This window comes from Diuraphis noxia, unplaced genomic scaffold (genome assembly GCF_037042655.1).
Source record: "Diuraphis noxia isolate RWA-SAM2 unplaced genomic scaffold, SU_Dnox_SAM2 contig0003, whole genome shotgun sequence".
Taxonomy (NCBI): Eukaryota; Metazoa; Arthropoda; class Insecta; order Hemiptera; family Aphididae; genus Diuraphis; species Diuraphis noxia.
In genome coordinates, this window is record NW_028301713.1 from 42,092,655 (window position 1) to 42,116,918 (window position 24,264).

Genomic DNA, 24,264 nt, shown 5'->3' on the forward strand with positions numbered 1-24,264 from the left:
AGTTTTAATATATTCCTGATAGTCAACGAACTTTTTGATTAGATTTTTTTTTCAAGCAGCTTTATAATTGCTAATACATACATTAAGTTATTTAGGTACAACAATTTTTTTCTGAACGTAAAATAATGCCCTTCTGATTATTTAAAATCCCCCCCCAGAAAATTTTCTGAAAGAAACACTGTCTTAAAAACAAAAAGTTATGTATTAAATAGTCCTATAAACTTGCATAAAGTAATATAAAGTAAAATCATATGTTGAATATGTGCAAGAAAGTTAACAACTTTGATTTTCTTAACGATCCTTACGTAATTTATTTGTCATTATTATGTATTGAATATTAATAATAAAAGGACAATTATGTTAATGCTATATACGTATGTTTTATATAGCATATTGAACTATACATAATATACTTGTATCTTTGCTGTTTAATCTATATTCGAAATTATGTAGTCAAGTTAATTTGTATAATTTTAAACTATAAACTATCTGTATTTTTACTCTGCGTGGTGTTTATGTAATAAATAATAATCAGCCTTATTCTCTTTTTAGGTTTCGTAGAATCGCTTAATGAATACAAAATATGAAAATAAATATTTAAATACTAATAATTAAAATATAAAATAAGCGTTTAAAATGTTTAAATGTTTTAAATACATAACAAGTATACACCTGTTAATGACCCGATCCAGTCGAATAATGATAATAAAAAATATCAATTAATACCGAAAGTTTTATAAGATAATAAAAATGAATAATACAATACTAATGACTATTAAATATGTAATAAAATGGAATAAAATACAATTAAAAAAACAAGAATTTGTAGACAAAAAAAAAAATGCTTTTTCACTATTTGTATTCTTCTTTTTATACTCACTGCTATATAATAGTTTATAAAGGGAAACTAGAATTTTAATAATATTTTAATATCTTATAAGTGGCCATGATGTACATAAACGATATTATATTGAATTTCAGTATTTGGATAGATGTATCACATATTCTGGATCCGGTATATGGTGTTAATATTTTAAGCTTCTCTCTAGCCAATTTTACATCATAAAGAATAATCCTATGGTATCAACTCACTAATAAAATTAACATGCATAATATTTTTGATTCGATGAACCATAAATATTAAATAATATGACGTATATAGGTATTAGAATCGAATATATTAAAAAAAATTGTTTAAAAATATAATATGCTGATTCATGATGTACATGATTTTTTCCTAAATGCTTTAATATCACTCATCGGCTGTAGTTTTGTTGTAAATGTTATCATAATATTTAATCAAGATTAAATTAAAGAAGATATATTATAATTATTAAAAAAAAGTGTTTGATGTAAAATACGATTTATCCCATTACTTGGTAGTTTATCGTTCGACTTAATAATTAAAATAAAACACTGCGCACAAAAGATATTCTTTTTTTTAATGATAAAACAAATGTTTGGTAAAAAAAGTAAAATAAAAAATAGATCAACTGACTCGATTAACATAATATTCTATATAGTCGTTTATAAATGACCGTATTTTTAAATAGCAGCAAACGAAAAGAGTTATACCTAGGTATTAATATTAATATTAAAAACAAAAATCATCTTATAAAATAGTTCGTGTTCTATGTTATTGTTGTACATAACATACAACAAATCTATATACTTAAAGAGTATTAAGAAGAAATTTATTTTAAAGTTAAAATTATTATTTTTAATTAAATGTATAGGTACTTTTACTGTCTATTTTTAAAAATAGATGATATATTGTAATTTTTAAATACTTATTTTTAAATTTTCATAGAACAAAAAAATCATATCAAAAATAGAATATTATTCTAGATCTAAATTTCATTAATTATGTTTGATGCTAATATCGCCTAGAATCTTACCTACTGGCTACTATTGTTCATTCAAATATTAAATGTTTTACTTTGCTTCAGTTAAATGTAGAACTTTTATTAGTTTATAAATAATTATTAAGTTTTATAGTTTTGTTTGTGGATTGGATAGACATATTCGTGTATAACCCTGTGGCCTGTGATATAGTTATTTTCTTAACTTATAAAATATAAATTAGACTCGCGTAAAATTCTATCATTACATTAGACTCACATTTCTTTATGGAAATTATAATGGACAATTTTGAATTTATTATAATTATTAGATATTATTTTTATCATTAATTTCCATTTAAACCCATAGGTAAGCAACTAGGTAACAATTAATATTTAATTTATTCTTATTAAATATCTTGTCTTGTTTTATCGCTTTTATAATAATTATTTTATTTGCATGTATTTACCTATTCTACCTACCCCTCCTAGTATACATATATTGAGACATATAAACGTAAACCGATATGGGATATTATAAAAATACATAGTAAACAAATTTTTTTTTAAAATACATTTTCTTAATGATGTGGCTCGTATTACAAGGCTTCTTTCATTTTTTGTTTACTGAAATTAAATTTCACATCGTATACGAATTGAATTGTAGATGCAATGATAATAATAATAGTATATTAGCCATGAATGATGCGAAAATCGAATCGATATTAAATAGCTCACTGATCGCCGGAAACAATGAGTAATAGGTCACATGGTAGCCAAAGGAAATACATGAAATGATTTATGTTAAACTGAGTCCTAAATCCACAACGGCAGTATTGATGATGGGATTTTGTAGCTTAATAATAATTTACAGACAAACGAAATGAATGCCAATATCCCATACAATTTACGGTCTCTATCTATATAATTAACGTTCAGAATGTGATTAGAAACCGTTCACGGAAATGATTTCAAATTATTATTGTATTGTTATGAAGATATTTGTCATTCACACTACCTATACCAAATGCAAATTGATAGTGGATAATAATAATAATATAATGCATGTAAATATATTGTAATGCAAAACTACTGTTCATTACATTCAAATAAAGTGTTACGTTGCGATCGCAAATATTCAATTATAATAATAGACAAAACCACAAAACAATGCACACATAGCACACAGTACCATGACTTGACATTCTAGTTACCTACCTCTTTATACAGCTTTTATGAGACCAAAAAAATGGTTAAACTTGGGGACTCATGACATTACAAAATCCACCTGATCTACGCCTGAAAATTTATTTTAATGTTGTTAGTTTATTTGTCTATAAAACTAACAATTTATTATAGTCTAGATAATTTTAATTTATGAATGCCATTAAAGTATCTAAAATAATGATTTTAAAATTTACAAATAATATCATAGCTGAATAAGTTTTTTTCATTCTAAAAAATGTATTTTAATTTTGAATTATAATTTTTTTTATATATTATATAAAAACTAAATTAGATAACTTGATTTGGAAAATAAAAAAGATACCTATATGAAATAGCTATAGCGTATAAGGTTCATAGAACCCTCTACCTTCCCGAGGTTAAATTTCAGTCATATTCTGTCTTAGAGCAGGGCAAACTAAATAATTTATTCATCGTTGCTAAAAAAGACAGAGAAAATCTTTTCTATAAGTTTACTAGGTAACTATGTTATAGACTATAGTTTAAAACTAACATAACTCATTTACCAACATTATATTTTGATATTATTATATTTTAACAACTTTTACTGAAAAAGGTTAACAAAAATGTATTTTACATGATTATACATTCATTATCATAATACTCGTATTTTACCTAGTTTCATGAATCGTTTCGTTTTACATACATTTCAATATGCATTTAATGGTTTCAAACAAATTAAATGTTTTTGTTAAACTAAAAATAATTTTACAAGTTAAAGTTAGTTGTATCTTATAGGTATCTATGATTAGATAAATCTTTTTTTGTTTTAGTATTTTATTTTATTTTAGCATAGGCAATTATAAATGTTTTCAGGACATAAACTTACTACTATTACTAAAGTCTGAGTTTTTATTTATGTTTGCTTTAGTATAACAATGAGTATTATATCATAGTTATTTAAAAGACTCCGTACCAAATATATTTCTTAGAACACCAAATGTTTATTTTGTAGATTTTTATACATCATAAGACTCTTGAATCTTGTCTGTTTTTGAGCTATTTATAAACATGAGAAATGCAAATTTTAATTTTAAGGTTTTTTTAGATTCTGAGCGGAGCGATGAATGTATTGATTTTACCATGATGTGTTTTTTTTTTTTTTTTTTTTTTTTTTTTGTGTCTGTCATCACGTTTTGGGGCAGTAAAAATGCTTCGATTTTTGACTTCAGTACCTCGTTCGATCAGAAAGTGAATCTAGTTGGTACTTTAGGAGTCAAAAGTAAAAAATTCTTAATACTTTTCAAAATAATTGAGAAAAACAAACTAAAAATTAAGGGAAAAACGGGAAATTTTACGCACACTCATTTTTCGACAAAATCGATTTTGGTTTTTGATGTAACTTTAAAACAAATTACCATAGATACATGAAATTTTCACCTAATGTTTATATAAGTATATTCTATCCACCATGCAATTTTCAAAAAATTTTGACTTAAGTTGAACTATTCATAGGCATTTCAAATTTTCGATCATTATTAGTTTTTTTTTAAATTAATATCGGTAAAAATTTATTTGTTAGGTAGAAAAGCTTGAAAATTTAATACAAGGCTCTTAGCATATTGTTACAATAGCAGTTGAAAAATAAAAGAAATTCATAGTCATAATTTTTTTTTATAAGCATTCAAAGTTTGAATTTTGACAAAATACGTAAAAATCACGAAAATTCACAAATTATTTTAAGCTAGAAATTCATAAAACATTTTCTTTTTAAATCTAAGATTTAAAAATTTAATACAAGATTCCTTACAAGTTTTTCAATCTTTATCACAAATAAAAATTCCACCTAAAATTCAAATTAAATTTTTATGAGCATTTGAAATTTAAATTTTTACAACATTGGATTTTCACTTTTAGCGATTTCCTTATTTTGGTGTAACTCTAAAACAAATTACCACAGATACTTGAAATTTTGACTGAATGTTTATATAGGCATGTTATATATTTGATAAAATTTTCAAAATATTTAGATTTGTTTTGAGCTGTTAATGGACATTTTAATTTTTCAACTTTATTAGTTTTTTTTTCTATAAATATCGATAAAAATTTATTTGTTCGGTAGAAAAGCTTGAAAATTTATTACAAGGCTTCTAACACATTGTAACAATAGAAGTTAAAAAATATTAAAAATTCGTAGGCACAATTTTTTTTTATAAGCATTTAAAGTTCAAATTTTGACTAAATACGTAAAAATTACGGCAATGTTCAAATTATCTTAGATAGAAATTCATAAAAGTTTTTCTTTTTAATTCTAAGATTTGAAAATTTAATACAAGGCTCCTAACATATTATTACAATAGAAGTTGAAAAATAAAAGAAATACATAGTCACAATTTTTTTTTATAAGCATTCAAAGTTTGAATTTTTACAACATATTATGTAAAAATCACGAAAATTCGTAAATTATTTTATGCTAGAAATTCATAAAAAATTTTCCTTTTATATCTAAGATTTAAAAATTTAATACAAGACTCATTATATATTTTTACAATAGCAATTGAAAAATAAAAGAAATATATAGTCACAATTTTTTTTTATAAGCATTTAAAGTTCAAATTTTGACTAAATACGTAAAAATTACGGCAATATTCAAATTATCTTAGATAGAAATTCATAAAAGTTTTCCTTTTTAATTCTAAGATTTGAAAATTTAATACAAAGCTCCTAACATATTTTTACAATAGAAGTTGAAAAATAAAAGAAATACATAGTCACAATTTTTTTTTATAAGCATTCAAAGTTTGAATTTTTACAAATATTATGTAAAAATCACGAAAATTCGTAAATTATTTTATGCTAGAAATTCATAAAAAATTTTCCTTTTATATCTAAGATTTGAAAATTTAATACAAGGCTCATTATAAATTTTTACAATAGCAATTGAAAAATAAAAGAAATATATAGTCACAATTTTTTTTTATAAGCATTTAAAGTTCAAATTTTGACTAAATACGTAAAAATCACGAAAATTCGCAAATTATTTCAAACTAGAAATTCATAAAAATTTTTCTTTTTAAAACTAAGATTTGAAAATTTTTAATAATCTATAATATATCCTAGACAGATAAACCGTCTTCGCTCAGAATCGTTTTTCGTATACAATGATATAATATCATTGGATTCAAATTTAATTCCATCCATTACAGTAACCCACTTGTAACCTACTGTACAGCAGAGCGACATACACGACTTACCCGCTTTTTTCAATTATTGATTGCAAAAAAAAAATATGTTTAGTTAAAAAGCTTGAATATTTGATATAAGATTCCTCATATGTTTTCACTATAAAAATTTAAAAAATGATAAAAACTCATTGTTACCCACAATTATTTGTTCAGAATTTTAAATTTATAACGTTGATATTTTAAGAAAAAATTCAATTTTCAAAGGTAATAATTTAATAGCAATGTTTCTTACATTGAAGTTAACAAAGAATAACAATTTAGTTATTTTGTTTTGATACCTAAAACCCAAAATATGTTTTGTTGGTATTTGAAACTTTAATCTTAAATGAATATTATTATCTTTTATGTACACAGTACACTATGACAACTAAAAAAAAAATTCTAAAACATTAACATAAATTTTATACAATTGCCGATTTGTAATTTATACCGTATATTACTACAAAATATGAATAGTTAAATAAATAGTTTTATTAAATGCTCGTGGTAACTGGTTAATTGCCATTTATCAAACATATGATAGTGAAGAAATTTTTTATCTAGAGTGGTCCCAACCTGTGTCACATTTTTACCCTCTTTTGAGGACATTTGTAATAAATATATTTAATAATTTTTATGTTTTTAAGTGTGATTAATTAAAAACATAAAATAAATTAAATATATCATGGTGGCAGTTGGTCACATTGCTGACTAATAATAATCATGATTATACGTAGTATTCTATAATGTGATAACTTTCATATTAAATTATAATATTTTTGTTATACCTTAAATAAAATACAAATATTTTTTTTCTTTTTGCTTTTATCTTGTGTGTGTGTGTGTGTTCTTTTTTGTATTTTTTGTATTTATAAATTTATAAATTGGACTACCCTGTTCTAAATATATTTGTGTAGGTACTACGATCTCATTATGTACAGTTGAGTATGTTAATATGAGTTTTGTAACAGTAAATCTGTGAAGTACTCGAAAAGTCATTACTCATTAGTCATTACAAAAACGAAATCGTACAGAAATTATTTTTACTTAATACTTTTCTACCCTAAGATTCAGTATGATGGAATCATGATCAAAATCTATTTTTATCAAATTATTTTGAGATTAACACCAATAACAATAACCTAGGTTATGTAATATTAATTTGTTTTTGGTTATTATTTTTAAGTTTATGGATGGGGTATTGGGAATTATGTTTTTTTTTTTTTTATTATTTAAGAAATAAGGGTTATTTTAGCGGCATTTTGGCCGTTGGGATAAGATACATTTTTTTTTTTTTGAAAGGTGTTACATAATAATAAAGGAAAAATTTAATAGTTTAATAACAATAACAATAAATGCCTAAATTATACGAGAATAATAATAATAATAAGGTTGTGTTTTATTTTTTTTAAATTATTAAAAAAGTTAGACCACTCCTGTCTACTGGAGAAACACGAATATGTCTGGTGATTGCAGAAAAGGTCCTAATAGTATATCGTATAAATCGCTGGATAGATTATTGCTATTTCTTGCATTGAGGTATGCAAGACATTCCGTGAGAATATGTTTAATTGGAAGTTCGACCCCGCACGTCATACACGAGGGGGGCTCGCCTCGGGACATTAGGTAGCCATGTGTTATTCTGGTGTGGCCTATTCTTAGCCTGTTGATAATGGTTCCGTGGCCAGTGAAGAACAATTGATTTAATTTCATTAAGTTTTGTTTTTTGTTTTGCCCATCATGTATTTTGCCAAGCTGGTTTATGCTTTATATATTAATATAATTTTTTAATTTTTTTTTAATTTTTATATTTAACTAAAAATTATTATCGAGAATAATTATAAAAATAAACTTTTTATTCATTATATGATTTATGGCATGCGATTTTATAGATTTTAAATCATTAGAGATTTTACTCGATTATGTTTCAAGTATGTTTAACGTATTGGAGTAATAATATTATTGTTTTTATTGTTTGTAAACTAATAAATCATGTATACATAATTTATTAGGGACAGCTACATGCATTTTTAAGACGATTGTGGTTGCACCTATTGTTCTTGGTTTTGTAAATTACTTAACAAAATTTTCAATTGAATTTAACCATAATTTTATTCGCAAAAGTAATTATAATATTGTTGTACAACTTTCATTAATCAAAATAATAACTTAATTTGACATACATCTTTCCTTTTGATGAAGACGTGTATTTTTCATAGGGAGTTTACCAATTGCGCTTAAAATGACCTTTTAATATACCAATTGCGCTCAGTCTTTTTTGGGTCGATATACCGATTTCGCTCTGTCTTTTTTGGGTCGATATACCAATTGCGCTCTGTCTTTTTTGGGTCGATAGACCAATTGCGCTCTGTTTTTTTTGGGTCGATAGACCAATAATTGCGCTCAGTTGTTTTCAGGGATTATAATATTATTCTATATATTACACCTAGTATATAAAAATACTTTTATAAAAATTTGTATTATATAATTTTTTCAGTCAATACAAAAAAATAATACAATGAACGTCAATATTAATAATAATTGTACAATATAAATCTATACCAAATCATACACATAGATAATATAATCATACATGTCAATAATAAATAATTAATATACATAAAAATATAAAAATATAATATGTCTGCTTTAGACAGTGTGTGGAACATACAAATTAGGCAGATAAATAATAGGTGGATAACGATAATTAAGTAATGATAATGAAAACTTGTTATACTAGTAATTTATCTCTCAAATTCATACTTAATAATATGTTCGATAATAATAATAAATAAAATATTTTATATTTCGCCCTACGTCGAGTCGGGATAGGTACTATTATCAGCTTGTAGCTTGTCGTATTTTCCTGTAATTTCGTATACGTTTTGCTTTAAATTAAGTATATTTGAATGTATATTAGTTAGCTATATTTAATTGTGTATATACATATTTAACTTTTTCCGCCATTTAGTAACTTACTAACATAATATGTCCATGTAAATATAAGGAACCTAAAATATAAGTAACGCAATTGGTGTACTGACCTAAAATTTAAGCGGCGCAATTTGTGTACTGACCTAAAATTTAAGCGGCCTTAAATACAAATATTTAAATTCATAGATTTAAGTAATGAAATCTGTGCAAATTCTATCAATTGCGTGCTCACAATAACACTTATGAATAATTTGTGAAATCGTAAATACAGTTATACATGTATTAATAAAAAGGTTAGGTATTTTATTATGCTTTTAAAATGGTCTACGTAATTTGTAAAAAAAAAAAAATATGCGAATTGCATATTTACGTAGTATAATATAATATCTTGTACTATACATAATGTATACACATTGAAAATTACAATAGTCAATAATATATTATTTTTATACTAATATAACGGGTTGCAATTATATGATGAACATTTATTTGACCAGTATTTATTTTTCATTGAGTAAAATTTTTTCTTTAAAGTGAAAATGTTGAATATTTATCAAACAAAAATGTAGTACCTATTAAAAATAACATGTACCCACTTTATTTTAATAAAAACGTGGTAAATAAATCATTTATTACTTTAGTTATATTGGTATTCAATACAATAGAAAATATTTTTTATTATTTTATCATAAATTAACAATAATATGTCAATATATGATAATTATTATTTATTATAAGCTATAAACTACAATCATCAACAATATTATGGGAACTATATCAGTAGTATGAAAAGGCAAAAAAGTAAAACAAAAAACTAACTTATATCTTAGGAATTATATTCGAAATATTTTGATAAAGGTATTATTTTAAAACTTGGGCAACAAACTAAAAATATTATCACAGGTACTTTATAAAGAGATCTATAATAAATATACAAATAGAATAGCATTTAATAAACTAATGGTGGCCAAACGGTGAAATACCGATGATTTAAACATCGATATTTTTGTTAAAATAAAACTATTATAGACTACCTTATAAAACTCAGTGATCGCAGTCGAATATCATTGTATGTATTTTAATGTCTGGTCAAAGGGAAAATATAAGCATTCTCAGCAGCAGATTTTTATAAAAAAAGTTTGGTCATCCCCGTGATAGACATATAAAATTTCCAAACATATCTTGACTATTTTAAAGTTATTTATAGATATTTTAAAGTTTAAAACTGTTGATAAAAATATAAGCTTTTAAGCTTTTGAAATTTAAATTTTATGATGGAGATTCATAAAAATTACGAAAATGTCTTGATTATTATACTGCAGTACCTAGTTAATAATATTTAATTTAAATGTATAAATCAGTATGTATTGAAAATGTAATACAAGATTCTTGATAAGTTTTTTACTGAGATTTAAAAAAAAATAATTTCTAATAGTGACGTAAATATTATATAATAAAATATTCTTAGAAATTAGGCCAAGGCCAACAGATCTATGGTTTACCTAACATTCCCAGAAATTAACTAAAGGCCGGATATGGAATCATTCCCGGGAATACAAAAAAAATACGTAAATATAATTGGCTGCATACGAGTTGATTCCCGGGTAATTATATTATATTTCTGTCAATGTTTAGTAAAATATTTAGCCTATTAGCATAACCCAAGAAACACCACGAGGAGGTTGGCTGACAAGTTTCTCAAAAATGTTGTTCATTTTTAGTTTTTTCATATGTTGAAAATCATTTAATCTTTATATATTAATTATTTTTTGTATTATATTATATTATATTTATTATTTATTGAAAACATTTAGTAATTTAAATTAGTTAAAAAAATAAAAAAAAAATTAGTAATTTAGTAAAAAAATATATAAAAAAATTAGCAATTTGGTAAAAATGTCTATCCCATTGTTTTTATAAATTGGTATCTGCAGGTAATGAGATTATACAACAACGAGGAATCATACCTACCTCTAAATGACCCAGTAATCAACTCGTACATACCTAATAATGACCCGGGAATCAACTCACCTATCGTGATATAATTTTGTACAATTTTGTTTTCCCATAATTAAAAGTTATCTTATATTTTTAAGTTAAAATTGTAATTTAAAATAATATTAATCACATATTATAATAAATCAACAACATCTTCTTCGAAATATGTCAATTAACTTGTTTCAATATTTTATTTAACTATTATTTATAAGGACGTTTAAGTTGTTAGGTTAAAAGTTTGCACAAATCTTGTATAGTTGCATTGTGTCTTGAGTCTTAAGTGTTAAGTTTTTATGATAGTTGGCACCTACCGCACTGTGTCACAGTAGTCGTATAACCACTGAATAACTATTATTCTGATTGATATAGCCACGGTTATAAACTGTTAGATACAGCTCTTTAAAATGACTACACTCACAAAGATTTTGCTTTTAAAATCAAATGCCTACGACCTTTAGCTGTTTTAAAATTTCACCCACGTAATAAATTAGAGTAGATGTTTTAAATAGGTAGGTACCTAATTAAATAGAATAACTAATATTAATTAAATATACAATGGAGGTATACTGAGTGTATACTATATTCACATAGGTAACATATCAAGTATAATAACATCATAATTGATTAAGAATTATTAAATTATAATTTGATTATTTAAGTTATTTTATCGCATTGCGACTTTAAATAATGTTCATATTATATGGGTATAGGTTATATAATGTAGGTACAACATGTTTGTCTTTAATTTTTTATTATTATTATGGTTTGGTATATTCAAAGAAAATATAAAATTAAAATTATATTTTTTTTATATTTTAATTCAGCTACATCAAGTAATACTTGCAGATCAAAAATTGAATATCTAATAGAAATATTGCATCAATTATTAACATAATATGGTTGTTAAATATATCTATATAGATGTAGTATATGTTATTGATTTTCGTGAATTATTGTTCAATATTCCTAGCCAATCTCAAGCATTGTCGAGAACTGTTAATGTTTCTTTTAATTCATTTAATTGAACTGAGTTCATTGTATGCTTTTATAGTTAAAATGCTTTTAATTTGAAATATTTTAATAAATTCGTAAAAAACATATTTATTCGTTTAATTTTGGTGAAGCGATATTTCGCTATACATAATAAATATAACATACGAATGGTTTTAAAGTGATGTGCGTTATTTATTTTTTAAATTTTATTTCCGGATAAATTTATCATTTATACAGTTTTATCTTCAACAAAGGTTAACGAATTAAATTTAGTCAGTACTATATTAGGGGTTAAAATTAATACATATAATATTCCAGTAATTTTTAAAATAATTTAGGAAAACTAAAACAAGAAAACGGGAATATTATAAAGCAACACAAATTTTTGAAAAAATGTATTTATTTTGTAATTGATATTCGAATAGCTGTTATTGGAACTAAAAAATAACAAAAATACATTGTCTCAATTTTTTTATAATAAACAATTTAATTTCGAATTTTAACAAAACTCTTTTTTTCTCTTGATTTTAAAATATACAATCTATTACCTGTTGTCATAATAAGTATGTGTTCTGAGTACAATTTTAAATTACAGTAATGTATTAACATGACGTATAGAGAAATCATCCATTAATGACACTCATATAGCTTGCTTTTATTTATTTCTCTTTTTTTTCGATTTATGTATTATAAGTATAGTAGGTTTAATTTGTGAGGGATAGCAGATCCTGACACCATTTGCATTTTAGGCGTCTGGGGGGGGGGGGTCCGGGAATGGAGGGTGTAGCAAGATTTTTTATTAGTGGGTTTTGGTTTGATAATAGTCGATTTTGGAAACGAACAAAACTCTTAAAAATAATTTTTAAGTTTAACGTTAACGGTAATACAAAATCAGTATATTGAATAGTGAATATTGTATTAGGTACAGATTAAAAATTATAAATTTCTACCAACAATTTAAAAGTGATATTATAAATACTTAAATAAAACTGAATTAAACTCTGAAATATATTTTTAACTTAAGTACGATTTATTTTTATTTACAATATTTAATTTAGTTCTTACCAAGTATACCTACTGGGTATCATAATATACAATACAATGGCCAACCAGGTTTTAAAAAACTCAAACCAGTATATGATTTTTCTGATTTCAGAATCATTTCTATTATATGTATTTTGGTTTTTAACGGTTTTTAGTTTTTACCAGTATTTAAAACCGATATTAGGAAAACACTAAACGGATATTTGGTGTCTCCGTCTTACCAGTGCGTAACATTGCAAATTTACTCTCTTCAGAACACGTTTAGCTTCATTACAGTTTAAAAATTAGAGTAATTTTAACTAAATGTAACTTGATGGTAAGAGCATTATCTGTGTTTGCATGTGGTTTTATTTTACGACAGTTCTGTTTATAAGTGAGTTATGAGCATTTTTAATTTACTAAAAAAAAATTAACTATTGTAAAAGAAACCCACACAAAAAATGTTCTTATCATTAGGTTTCTTTATATAGGTCGATTCAGTCTAATTTTTAAACTATAACGGAGTCAAACGTGATCTACTGCATGATCGTAAATTTTCTGTTACATAAGTGCACTTGTAAGACGAAGACAACAAATGGCCATGTAACATCCTCTTAAATACCTTGCATTTTTTATATTCGTTAGTAATTCAAATATTTACATTGGGTATTGTAACGTACTAACGTATAACAACAGTTTTTCGCTAAACAATGTTCGTTATTTTGTTATTTAAAAAAAAATATTTATCATAGAAACCTAAAACATTCTGCTATTTTTGTTAAATTATCATTTTCTATGCACAATTTAATCTTCAAAATATATAGACTAATTTTAAACTATATTTATTATGCCATTAAACTATTAACTTTCACCATTCTGCCATACTTCGATACTGACTTATGACTTATGAATTATTAACAAAAATAAGTGATATATTGTTATACTAATAATAATGCCTAATTAAAATATTAACAATGTTTTTTTCAAAAATTAGTTCAACCTAGTATCTATTATAATAGTAATTAGTAATGTATAAATAAATTATAGCATATCCTATTAAAAATTTAGGATGAAAAATGATATCTGATGAGTAGGTATAGTTTTTCGTATGCAATAGTTTATCATTCAATTTAAATTTAACACATCCATTACTTACAGAATGGCTTCCTACTCACTGACGAAATAAACTCAAAATGTATTACACAACAGAGTGATTTTCTCGGGTTTTTTTTCTATCTGAAGTACAAGTTTAATTACTTAAGCAGATGATTTAATTTATGATGACTGATGAGGTTTAATGAAAAATTAATATAACATATATCTACTTACGTAGGTATTTAATTATTTGTAATATATGAAAAACTAAAACAACTATTATAAAATTATGACGAAAAAATTAAATCAATAATTGGTTTTCTATAGATAATAAGTAATTTTAGGATAAATCTAGTTACATTTAATGGAATTTATTACAAACACTAATGTATTCAAAGCAGTAGAACAATAATAATTACTGTATATTAGTATATTACATACATCATGAAATACATAATAAATTCATAACTGAAGTATACCCTTCTGTAGAAATTCTCCCTAAAATACTTTAGAACATTGAAATACAGATTTAACTTAAACACTTAAGACATTAACCCAGAATTATCAAATATATTAGAGAAAACAGTTCGTTAATCGACATTTAATACCATTATCATTTATCAACCTTTTATTCAAGATAGTCGATAATATGACGATTTAAATCTATGCCATATACAATGTCAATATTTTGTAATTTAAACACATATTAATAAATAGTAAACGTTATGAACACTAATATAATATCATATTTTGAATAAAATAATTTTACTAACGTTAAAATATTCATATTAGCTACCATGGTCAAGATTTTTAATTTGCCTATTAACCTATTATTATTAAACAGTATAACAGAGTTTCTCAACTAGGGAGTCGCGAACATCTTGACTTGGGGTCGCGTAGGTCAAAAATAATAAAACGTTGATTTAAAATTGATATTGATAATGATAGGATATTTTTACTGTTAAAATTTTTACCTAATATAGATGGAGGGAAGGGTAGTCGCGAAATGATTGACCATATTTTATACCTATTTTGAGGGTCACGACACTAAAAAAGTTGGGAAACGATGCAGTATAAATAGTATAATATTGCTGTTCATATCTAATAATTAAAACTAGTATATGAATATATATTTTTTTTGTACCTATAACCAAATACTGAACAATAAATTTAAGATATATTAGATGGACCCAATTTTATAAAATAATATAGCCATATAGGTAATCTCCGACAAGCTAAAACAACTGTTAATCAATGAATATGGTTCAAGCATTAGAGTTTACAACAACAATAATTGTTCTTCAACCAGACATAAACAGATTATATTAAATGATCAACAAGTATAATAAAAATCGAATGATTCCGCGCGTCTTTTTCAAAAATAGAGTACCTAATTGCTATGCATTGTAATTTGTAGTTATGAAAATAAAAGTCCATAACAATAATTAGAATTAGAATTAGAAATGAGAACAAAATAACTATAATATATAGGTACAACTATAGTAGCCACGTCTTACCTTGTAGCATAATGAGTAGATAAGAAATGAAAACTTCATTTGAACGTATCATGCCGCCCAAAAACGTCCGTTTATGACTATGAATGGATTTATAACAAAACGCGTGTACAATATTATACTTGAATAATATTACATTACTAATGATTTGATTGGCTACGTTCTATTTCCATATGATCCGTGAACGTAAATATTAAGTGACGGTGACGATAGGTATAATAATATATTATTATAATATTTTATGTGTACGCCGAGGTGTGATCCAATATAGACTGTAATTTTTCTTCAGATATAAATATTGCACATATACCTCCCGTGGTACTACGAATTGCATTTAAAATTGTCCGTATCAATTTCGTTCAATTTAAATCCGTCGCCAGCGCATAATTTTATTAACGAGCTTATTGTCATCATCGTCGTCGTAATACGCGGTTATTATAGGTATATTATATATTATTGTATTTTTCAACGGCCGCGTATAATATTGTTATTACTCGTATGTCGTTTCTTAGTCGGGCCGACGGCCATGCCGGCGGGTTGCTCGGCAAACTGTGCACGCCGGAACTTCCGATGTTCAGAGGCGCGAAAACAATACGCACAAGTGAACAGCGCTCGCGGGGTCCGGCGCCGTAGTGGTGCGGTAATAGTAATAATAATAATAATAATAATAATAATACGCCACGGCAGCGGCGTACGTCGCGCGTCGTCGACGTACGCTCGTCGGTAAATGTGTTATTGGTAGGCAGGTAGGTAGGTAAGTACCAACGGCAAAGGTTCGGATCGCGTCGGCTTTTGGCGGGACGCGTCGCTCTAGCACACGCGGGGGTGGGCCCGACGGGTGAACGAAATTTAATCGTATTTTTATTCCGGTTTCGGCGACATCCGAACTCCTTGATATTATATTATTATTATTATTATTTTTGTATAGAGCTACAATTTAAGTATATATTATAACATTATATTTTATTTTAGTTATTTCATGTGACGATAACATACTCTTTAATAAAAAAAAAAACATCGTATTATATTATACATAAATTATTTAATACCACTCTTCTAGTACCATCTACCAGACCTTATTATTCTATATAAAGGGCAGTAGAACAAAAATTAGGCATTAATAAACACGTGTGAGACCTCTAAATACCGAACACTCTTTGTCATGGAAATTATTATGCACGCAATTCGGGTGAGTCATTGTGTCCGCTATTCAGAGGTGACATTATGGGAGGCTCCAGTGTAATATAAAACATAAAAGTGTAGCACACAATATGTACAAGACGAGTGCTATTATTAAGAAGATTTGCACCTATTTTATATTTATATATAAATAGTAGACTCCGCTAAGAAGACGCTACATATATATACTTGTTGTCTTCGTCTTTCAAGTGCGTAACATGGCAAATTTACACATAGCAGATCACGTTTTATTCTATTAGGTTAAAAATTAGAGTAAATTGACTTATTATGAAATTTGATGGTAAGAACATTATCTGCGTTTGCATGTGGGTTTTTTACGATACCTTAATTTGTAAGTGAGTTATGAGCATTTTAATTTACGCTTTTTTACATACACATAATTAGCTACAAAATTGAATTATTGTGAAACCCACATACAAACACAGATAATGTTCTTACCATCAAATTTCATAATAGATGGATTTACTCTAATTTTTAAAGTAACGGAGCTAAACGTGATCTGCAGCTGACCGTAAATTGACCATAAATGGTATGAACTTATAAGATGTAGACAACAAATGGTTGTGTAGCGTCCTCTTAATAGAGACACCGATTAATTAGGACATTGCTTAACCTTTACAATTTATTATTCAATTACCAAAATAAACTGTATGATAATAGTATAAATGTTCACCGCTTATATATGGGCCATCTAAACCGAATAGTAAGGGAATTTTGTATGGACAATTTGGAATATATTATAACAATAGTTGAAGAGTTTGATGCAATTTTGGTGGAACAATCATATACATTATTTAGTATAATAAATAAAACTATACTACTAAATAAATACTAAAATAAAATATGATCTGTACCTACCCACTATAGGATATACTTTTAAAACTTTGAACTTAGATTTAGTAAAAATGAATTATTTTGGCCAAGAAAAAAATAATTAAAACGTATTAATTTTGAAATTGTAATGTTTTGAATCAAAAATCAAATAACTCCGTGTAGGATAAATTAACAATTTTATCACATTTTAGAAAATGCGTAGTTAGTTATAATTATAAATTATATCAACTCAAAGACTATGTAGGTACAATTATGTAGAATCAAGTATATAGAATTCAAAATATTATAAACAATTTTTTTATAAATAGTATAGTTATTATATATATATTTATTAGTATATTATATAATCATTATTTATTATATTCCTGTATCAACATATCGTATTCGTATAGTAAAAAAAAGTAAAAGGTATCTAATTAAAATTTATCAGATTTGAACACCATTCAAATTACACTATTATCATGCAAGATGCGAAAACAATTATTTTAATTTCGGAAAAATTCAATCTATATGTATTATGAACACCGACAGGCAACAGTATTATAATTTATAATGCACAAAATAACAATTTAAATGGTAAATGCTATTGTTCTATTCTTTTTAAAATTTTCATCAACATTTGGCGAAAAGTTCTTATTATTTTCGTGACACAATCTGTGATCTGCAGTGTCTCAAAATACAGATATTGTATACGTGTTCTAGAAAAAGTAAAGCTCAACTACACTCACATATGATGTCATTTAGATAAATAAGGATTGTGTTAGAATAATATATTTATTACTTTCTATTTTGGTGTAAATCATAAACTACAATTTTTTTCTTCACTAATCCCTGCACCGTATACACTACCAGATTCCAAATCAAACAATCGCTGATGTTGTTAATTCCTATCCACCACCCCATGCCACGGTCTAACAATAAGGAGAATAAGGAGATATTTTGCATACCGCTGCGAGTCACGTGCATAATATTTTCTCTCCGCCGTCGGTGTTTTCCCATTCAATTAAAAACTTTTTACAAGACAAACTTGAATTTCCATCGTAACCTGACGATATATCCAAGAAGTGAAGAAGGTATCCAACCAACTTATATAAACGACATAACTAATTATTATCTTAAGACGGATATTATCGAATTAAGTCATATATACTATTCTTTAATTTATTTCCACAATCTATATAAATTAGGTTTAATACGCATAAGGGAAATTTTAGAACGGCTTAATGCTGACAAAAGACTTTATTTCAAGAAAACGCCTACTATACTACACTTCTACGGTTTTAAATTGCAAAAAAAAGATGATAAATAGTGAATGGTTTATCAGATTATTTTTAATTGAGGAGAGGGATTGCCAGGGATTGGTTGGAATCATTTTTTGTCGACAATATTTTGGTGATCATTTAAAAACTTATAGTAACGGGAAAATTATTTTTGGACAGTTTCTACAATTGTTATCGTTTAAAGGTATTATTTTTGTCATCAAATGGAGCATTTAAATGATTAATCTGAAGGTTCTGTTTTGTGTTTTTTGAATTTAATTTATGTTGGCGTTTTTATCGGAGCCGCAAATTTGAATTACATATGTTTAAAAAAAAGTGTTTGTCCATTAAAAAAGGTGTAAGGAGATTTAATTGTGTACAGGATGTTGGTTTAGATTTTAGAAGTGGATACATTTTCTATTTAGGTGGTATCGAAAAATCAATTATATTTTGTGCAGTGTAAGTAATTTATGATGTGCACTCGTATATTAGTATTTTTCGAAGTTTACTCCAAGGTATTTTATGTATCTAAAACGATTATTATAATGTTATTTAAGGACAAAAGTCATGTTTGAGAGCACGTGAACATAATGTGGCATGATTTATTTTCATTACATTCCACCTTTGGCATACCTACTACGATTTTAATTTTTAGATTGAATAATTGAAAACTATTGGAAACTGACGGTAATGGGTTTCTATCATGGACTAGATAATAGCTTTGTCATCATATTATTCAGCGGCTGCAGTCTCATTGATAGAGATAGCAGGATGATCCATATACTTAAAATATACAACATAAAGTAGGTATGTATTGTTACTTGTTAGTTTTGTTATACAATGAATGTTTCGCTGCCTGTCGTTTCGAATTACAAACAATATTTCAACAAATGTCTATTTGTATACAGATTCGCAGAATCGGACGAGCATCGTAAACCACGCTGTATAATATAGCTAATGTCATAATGAACAATAAACCTGAGACCACCATTGACGATCATAATAATATACACTGGCGGCACTATTATGTTGTAATGTATAGCGACCGCACATTTTTTTTTCACTCAATATACCTGCTGAATCGGAATATTAATATATTATAGTATTTTAAGCTCCGTAAATATTTATATCTTATACAAATGATAATAATTGTAGAATATTCTCGCGATTAATTTAATTGTAACCATTAAATTACCTTTGTACCTATCAACTATGCCCGCATAAGTGCCGTTTATGTGTGATTAATAATTATATAATAATTATTCTGTGGATTTTGTAAGTAGATAAATGAGGTTATTGTTTCGATGAAAATGTTTAATATAAAATCTGTTATGTAATCATCACGAATTCACGACGTAAGTTAATATCATGATACTTTTTACCTATTAAATATGAACGTGTTACAAATATTACAATACAATGATGTCGTGCCCAAAAGATTATTCTACTTTTACATATTGAACTTTAAAAATTTACTAGTATTAAAAAAATACACAAATTTATGATTATTTTACCCTTTTGCGTTACATTAGCTCAACATAATATGGATACAATAGATAACACATAAAATTCACACTTAAATATTATTGCAGTTTTGACAGTTTTGACAGTTTTATGTATTTTACTATCTTAATAATAATCAAAAATTATAATATTATATTCATTATAAAATGTTCTTAACTCACTTCATTATTAGCTAGTATTAGTGCATCCAATAGAGAGGAGCTAATAGGCTTAAGCCCCCATAAAATAATTTGCCCCTATCGTTTTGGTAATTTTATTAGGTAAAATTATCAACTATCTAACCAAGATTGTGCTTTCTGTACATATTCAAAAATAAATACTATTACTACTTAAAAATTGTATTAAGTCTTATCCCTCCAAAACAAAATTCTGGTTGATAGGTATCAAACAATTAAACTATCAAAATATAACTAATGACTGATTATTCATTTTTCTTGTAGCATGTAATATGATGATGAAGGTATTTAAATGAATTTTAGATAGCAAAGAAAATTGTGTTGGTAGCATACTTAATGAATTCCAAACTTTGTAATACCTACTTTAACATTTCGATAGACAGTGGTAGTTTTTAATAATGTACAGGCGGGGTGAGCAGCTGTCTATAACAAATTAAGTATTCACCTGTTGAAGAGTTTAATATCGTATCGTTTTGTTAAGTATGGTAATTCTAATTTAAATCAGTTATCAACAATACACATTTACTTTATTTTTGAAATTCTTAAATAATAAAAGTATAAATTGATAATATTTATGAAATAACGATTATAATAAATTCAATATAAGTTATATACGTACCTACTTTATAATATTTTGTAAAAAGAATAAAGATAACCTATATTTTTTATAATAATGTTATAATGTTATAATGTTAATTTTTTTTTAATTACCTACAAGCTTACAACTGTAGTGTAACTTTTACCTAACCTAATATAATTGTCGATTAAGGATTTTTTCGTTTTGAAATTAGCTTACTTATAAATATATTTAAACACCCGTACAAAATTTGAGCCCTGAAACATCGACAACTCTGAGGATAGGAAATGTAGAGGTAAATTATGTACGGATAATTTATATGTTATTCGTGTATGAACACGTTAACTAGGTAGACCGTAGGTAAATATCATATAGGAACGAATAATATATAATCATAGAAGCACTGGTGATATCCGTAGCCTATAGGACATATAGCCACAAGCCACATAGGTAAACAGATCATGTATATCATTATTTTATACATCCATAGAAACGTAATATGAATCTAGGATATTACGGCACAGCTATATCGACATCGCTGTTTCGGTACGAAGACATATCTGGCCAATTCGACGAGACATTTTTTTTTTTAATAAAGACTATTACTATTATAAACAATAATCGCAATAAGATGATTATAATTGTATGATATATTATATAAAAATTTTTTTTTAATTGTGTAGGTCGAATTGATCATACTGGTCGGGGAAGAAAAAATGTACGTTTCCCTCCAAAAATTTAGAATCTATATGATTAGAGTCCGTGGTTCTGAAAATAGAACGAATAATCATGCTGAGGCAGCAAAATAAATAGAAGATTAAATATTAAAATGGGAGTGTGCGGCCCTACAATTTGGACATTAATAAATTACTTGAGAAGGATTCCAATACGCTACGATGTTTTAATAGAGCAACTAACTTACATAATATACTAATATAACTAATAAACTGATCTAAATCGTCGATTACATAAAATAGTAACCCACATTTTACCTATCTTAACTTTTTTTTTAACCTAACCTAACCTAACGTAGTAACATATAATAACCTTGTGTTATTTAACATATTTATAAAACTTTATTGTTATTTACCTAATATGACAATGATATAATATTAATATAATATTATTTATTTTGTATTTTTAAAATTTTATACTAATATATCAGTGACGCTAAGGTACGCCCGCGCCGAAACTGCCACGCCGAAATGTCCGATCCCCCGTAATATTATATCCATTATCCATTATCCATAAATAAATTAAAACGTAATGAATATCGTTACATTGTGTAACTAATACGAAATTGTATAAGTATTCGTTTGAATATCAAAATCAAAATATTATATAATTATTTCTTTTAACATTGCGAAATGATGCAAACCCGTCACACATTTTATACCAGTACATCTGTACATAATATTATGACTTATGAGCAACTATAAATGCGCGCTATCCACTTATTTATAATGATAATAATGTATTTTGTATAGGTAGCATATTATACTGTATAACAATAGTAAAATAATGACAATAAAAAATGTACATTATTTCAGTTATTCTGGGTTTATTATTTTCAATGTAGGTAAGTAAGTATACATGAACCGTAAAAAAAACCCTTACGGAATGACACACAATAGGAGAATAGTGGCTAATATTTTGTCTATAATAATGAGTTTCAAGACGCTAAACATTGAATGAAACCATATTTTCTTTTTAAAAATTATTTGGAACGCACAAAATTTATTTTAGGCTTTTAAGTATATTATAATTAATTTCTGTTTGTTTAACACATAAATAACTAAATTAAATTATATTATATTTTTCAAACATTATTTCGTTTGTAATTTAAAACTTGTATTAAAAGTTTTAATTCTGTGCGGAGCAACTTAAATTTCTAAAATTAATATTCATAGTATTGTACCCTTGTGTTATGGTTCTATAAATGAAGAAGAAATGTTAAAAATAAAAAATATCTTTTTACCATAAGTATTTGATATAATAGCGATATAATTTAATCATAATTTATTTTATTTTTCATAAAACACTTCCAAATTCACAAATAAGAAAAACTTAATTTTTTCGTATTGTATTATTTACGTTTCTAACAATTTGTCAAAAATTAATCTTTTAAAATAGATTGACTTTGAGTTATTTTAATTTGCAAGGTTAATAATTTAGTATAATTGAGTTTTTTTATTTATTAATGATGATAATCTGTATCATGAAAAATCATATTTAAATATTTTAGTTTTCGATTCGTTAGTAATTTTTCTAAGCATCAAGAAATACTTCCAAAGATGACGAAGAAACGTATATGGCAATAACTTAAACATTTTTAACAAAAATTAATATTGGTTTTTAGTTTTACTAAAAGAGAGATTTTAGTTTTTTATTTGTCATCCTCATTTTTATACTCGAAGTATAAAATAGTCAAGTATTAATATTGATAGGAAACAATTTCAATAAAATTGCATTTTAAAATAAGAAGAAAAATGATGACAGGTGATGAATCCTAGGTTCAGTGGAAAAATCACAGACACTGATGTGTCGACTTTCCAATTGGGGTGTTTCACCTTTAATAAAAGACAATATACTACCTACTCGTTTTTATCATAAGACAACGAAATACTCAAATACCTAAACAACTAACATATAATAGCAAATTTACTATTTGTAAATAACTACCTATTGTGGTAATTATATTGATCTCATTTGGGTCGATAATAGATTAATATTAATTAAAAAGCTTCATATATAAGTAAACAAATTAGGTAGGAACTGAATATTCATTTTATGCACAAAGTATCTGAATGTTTTTTTATAACATATGATATAAATAGTTCTTTTCTAATCAAAATAAATTCGTATTTACTTATAGAAAATGCTGATG

At 25.7% G+C, this 24,264-nt stretch overlaps 1 protein-coding gene across 1 annotated transcript in view; it reads right to left on the reverse strand.

Moving 5' to 3' along the window:
- LOC107170450 (uncharacterized) overlaps positions 1-16,524 on the reverse strand; it is a 66,351-nt gene extending 49,827 nt beyond the window's left edge. The window contains exon 1 of the mRNA XM_015520578.2: positions 15,811-16,524. Coding sequence (XP_015376064.2) covers positions 15,811-15,862 — 52 coding nt within the window. The 5' untranslated portion in view covers positions 15,863-16,524. The remainder of the gene's footprint in view (positions 1-15,810) is intronic.
- Between the last annotated feature and the right edge of the window lie 7,740 nt (positions 16,525-24,264).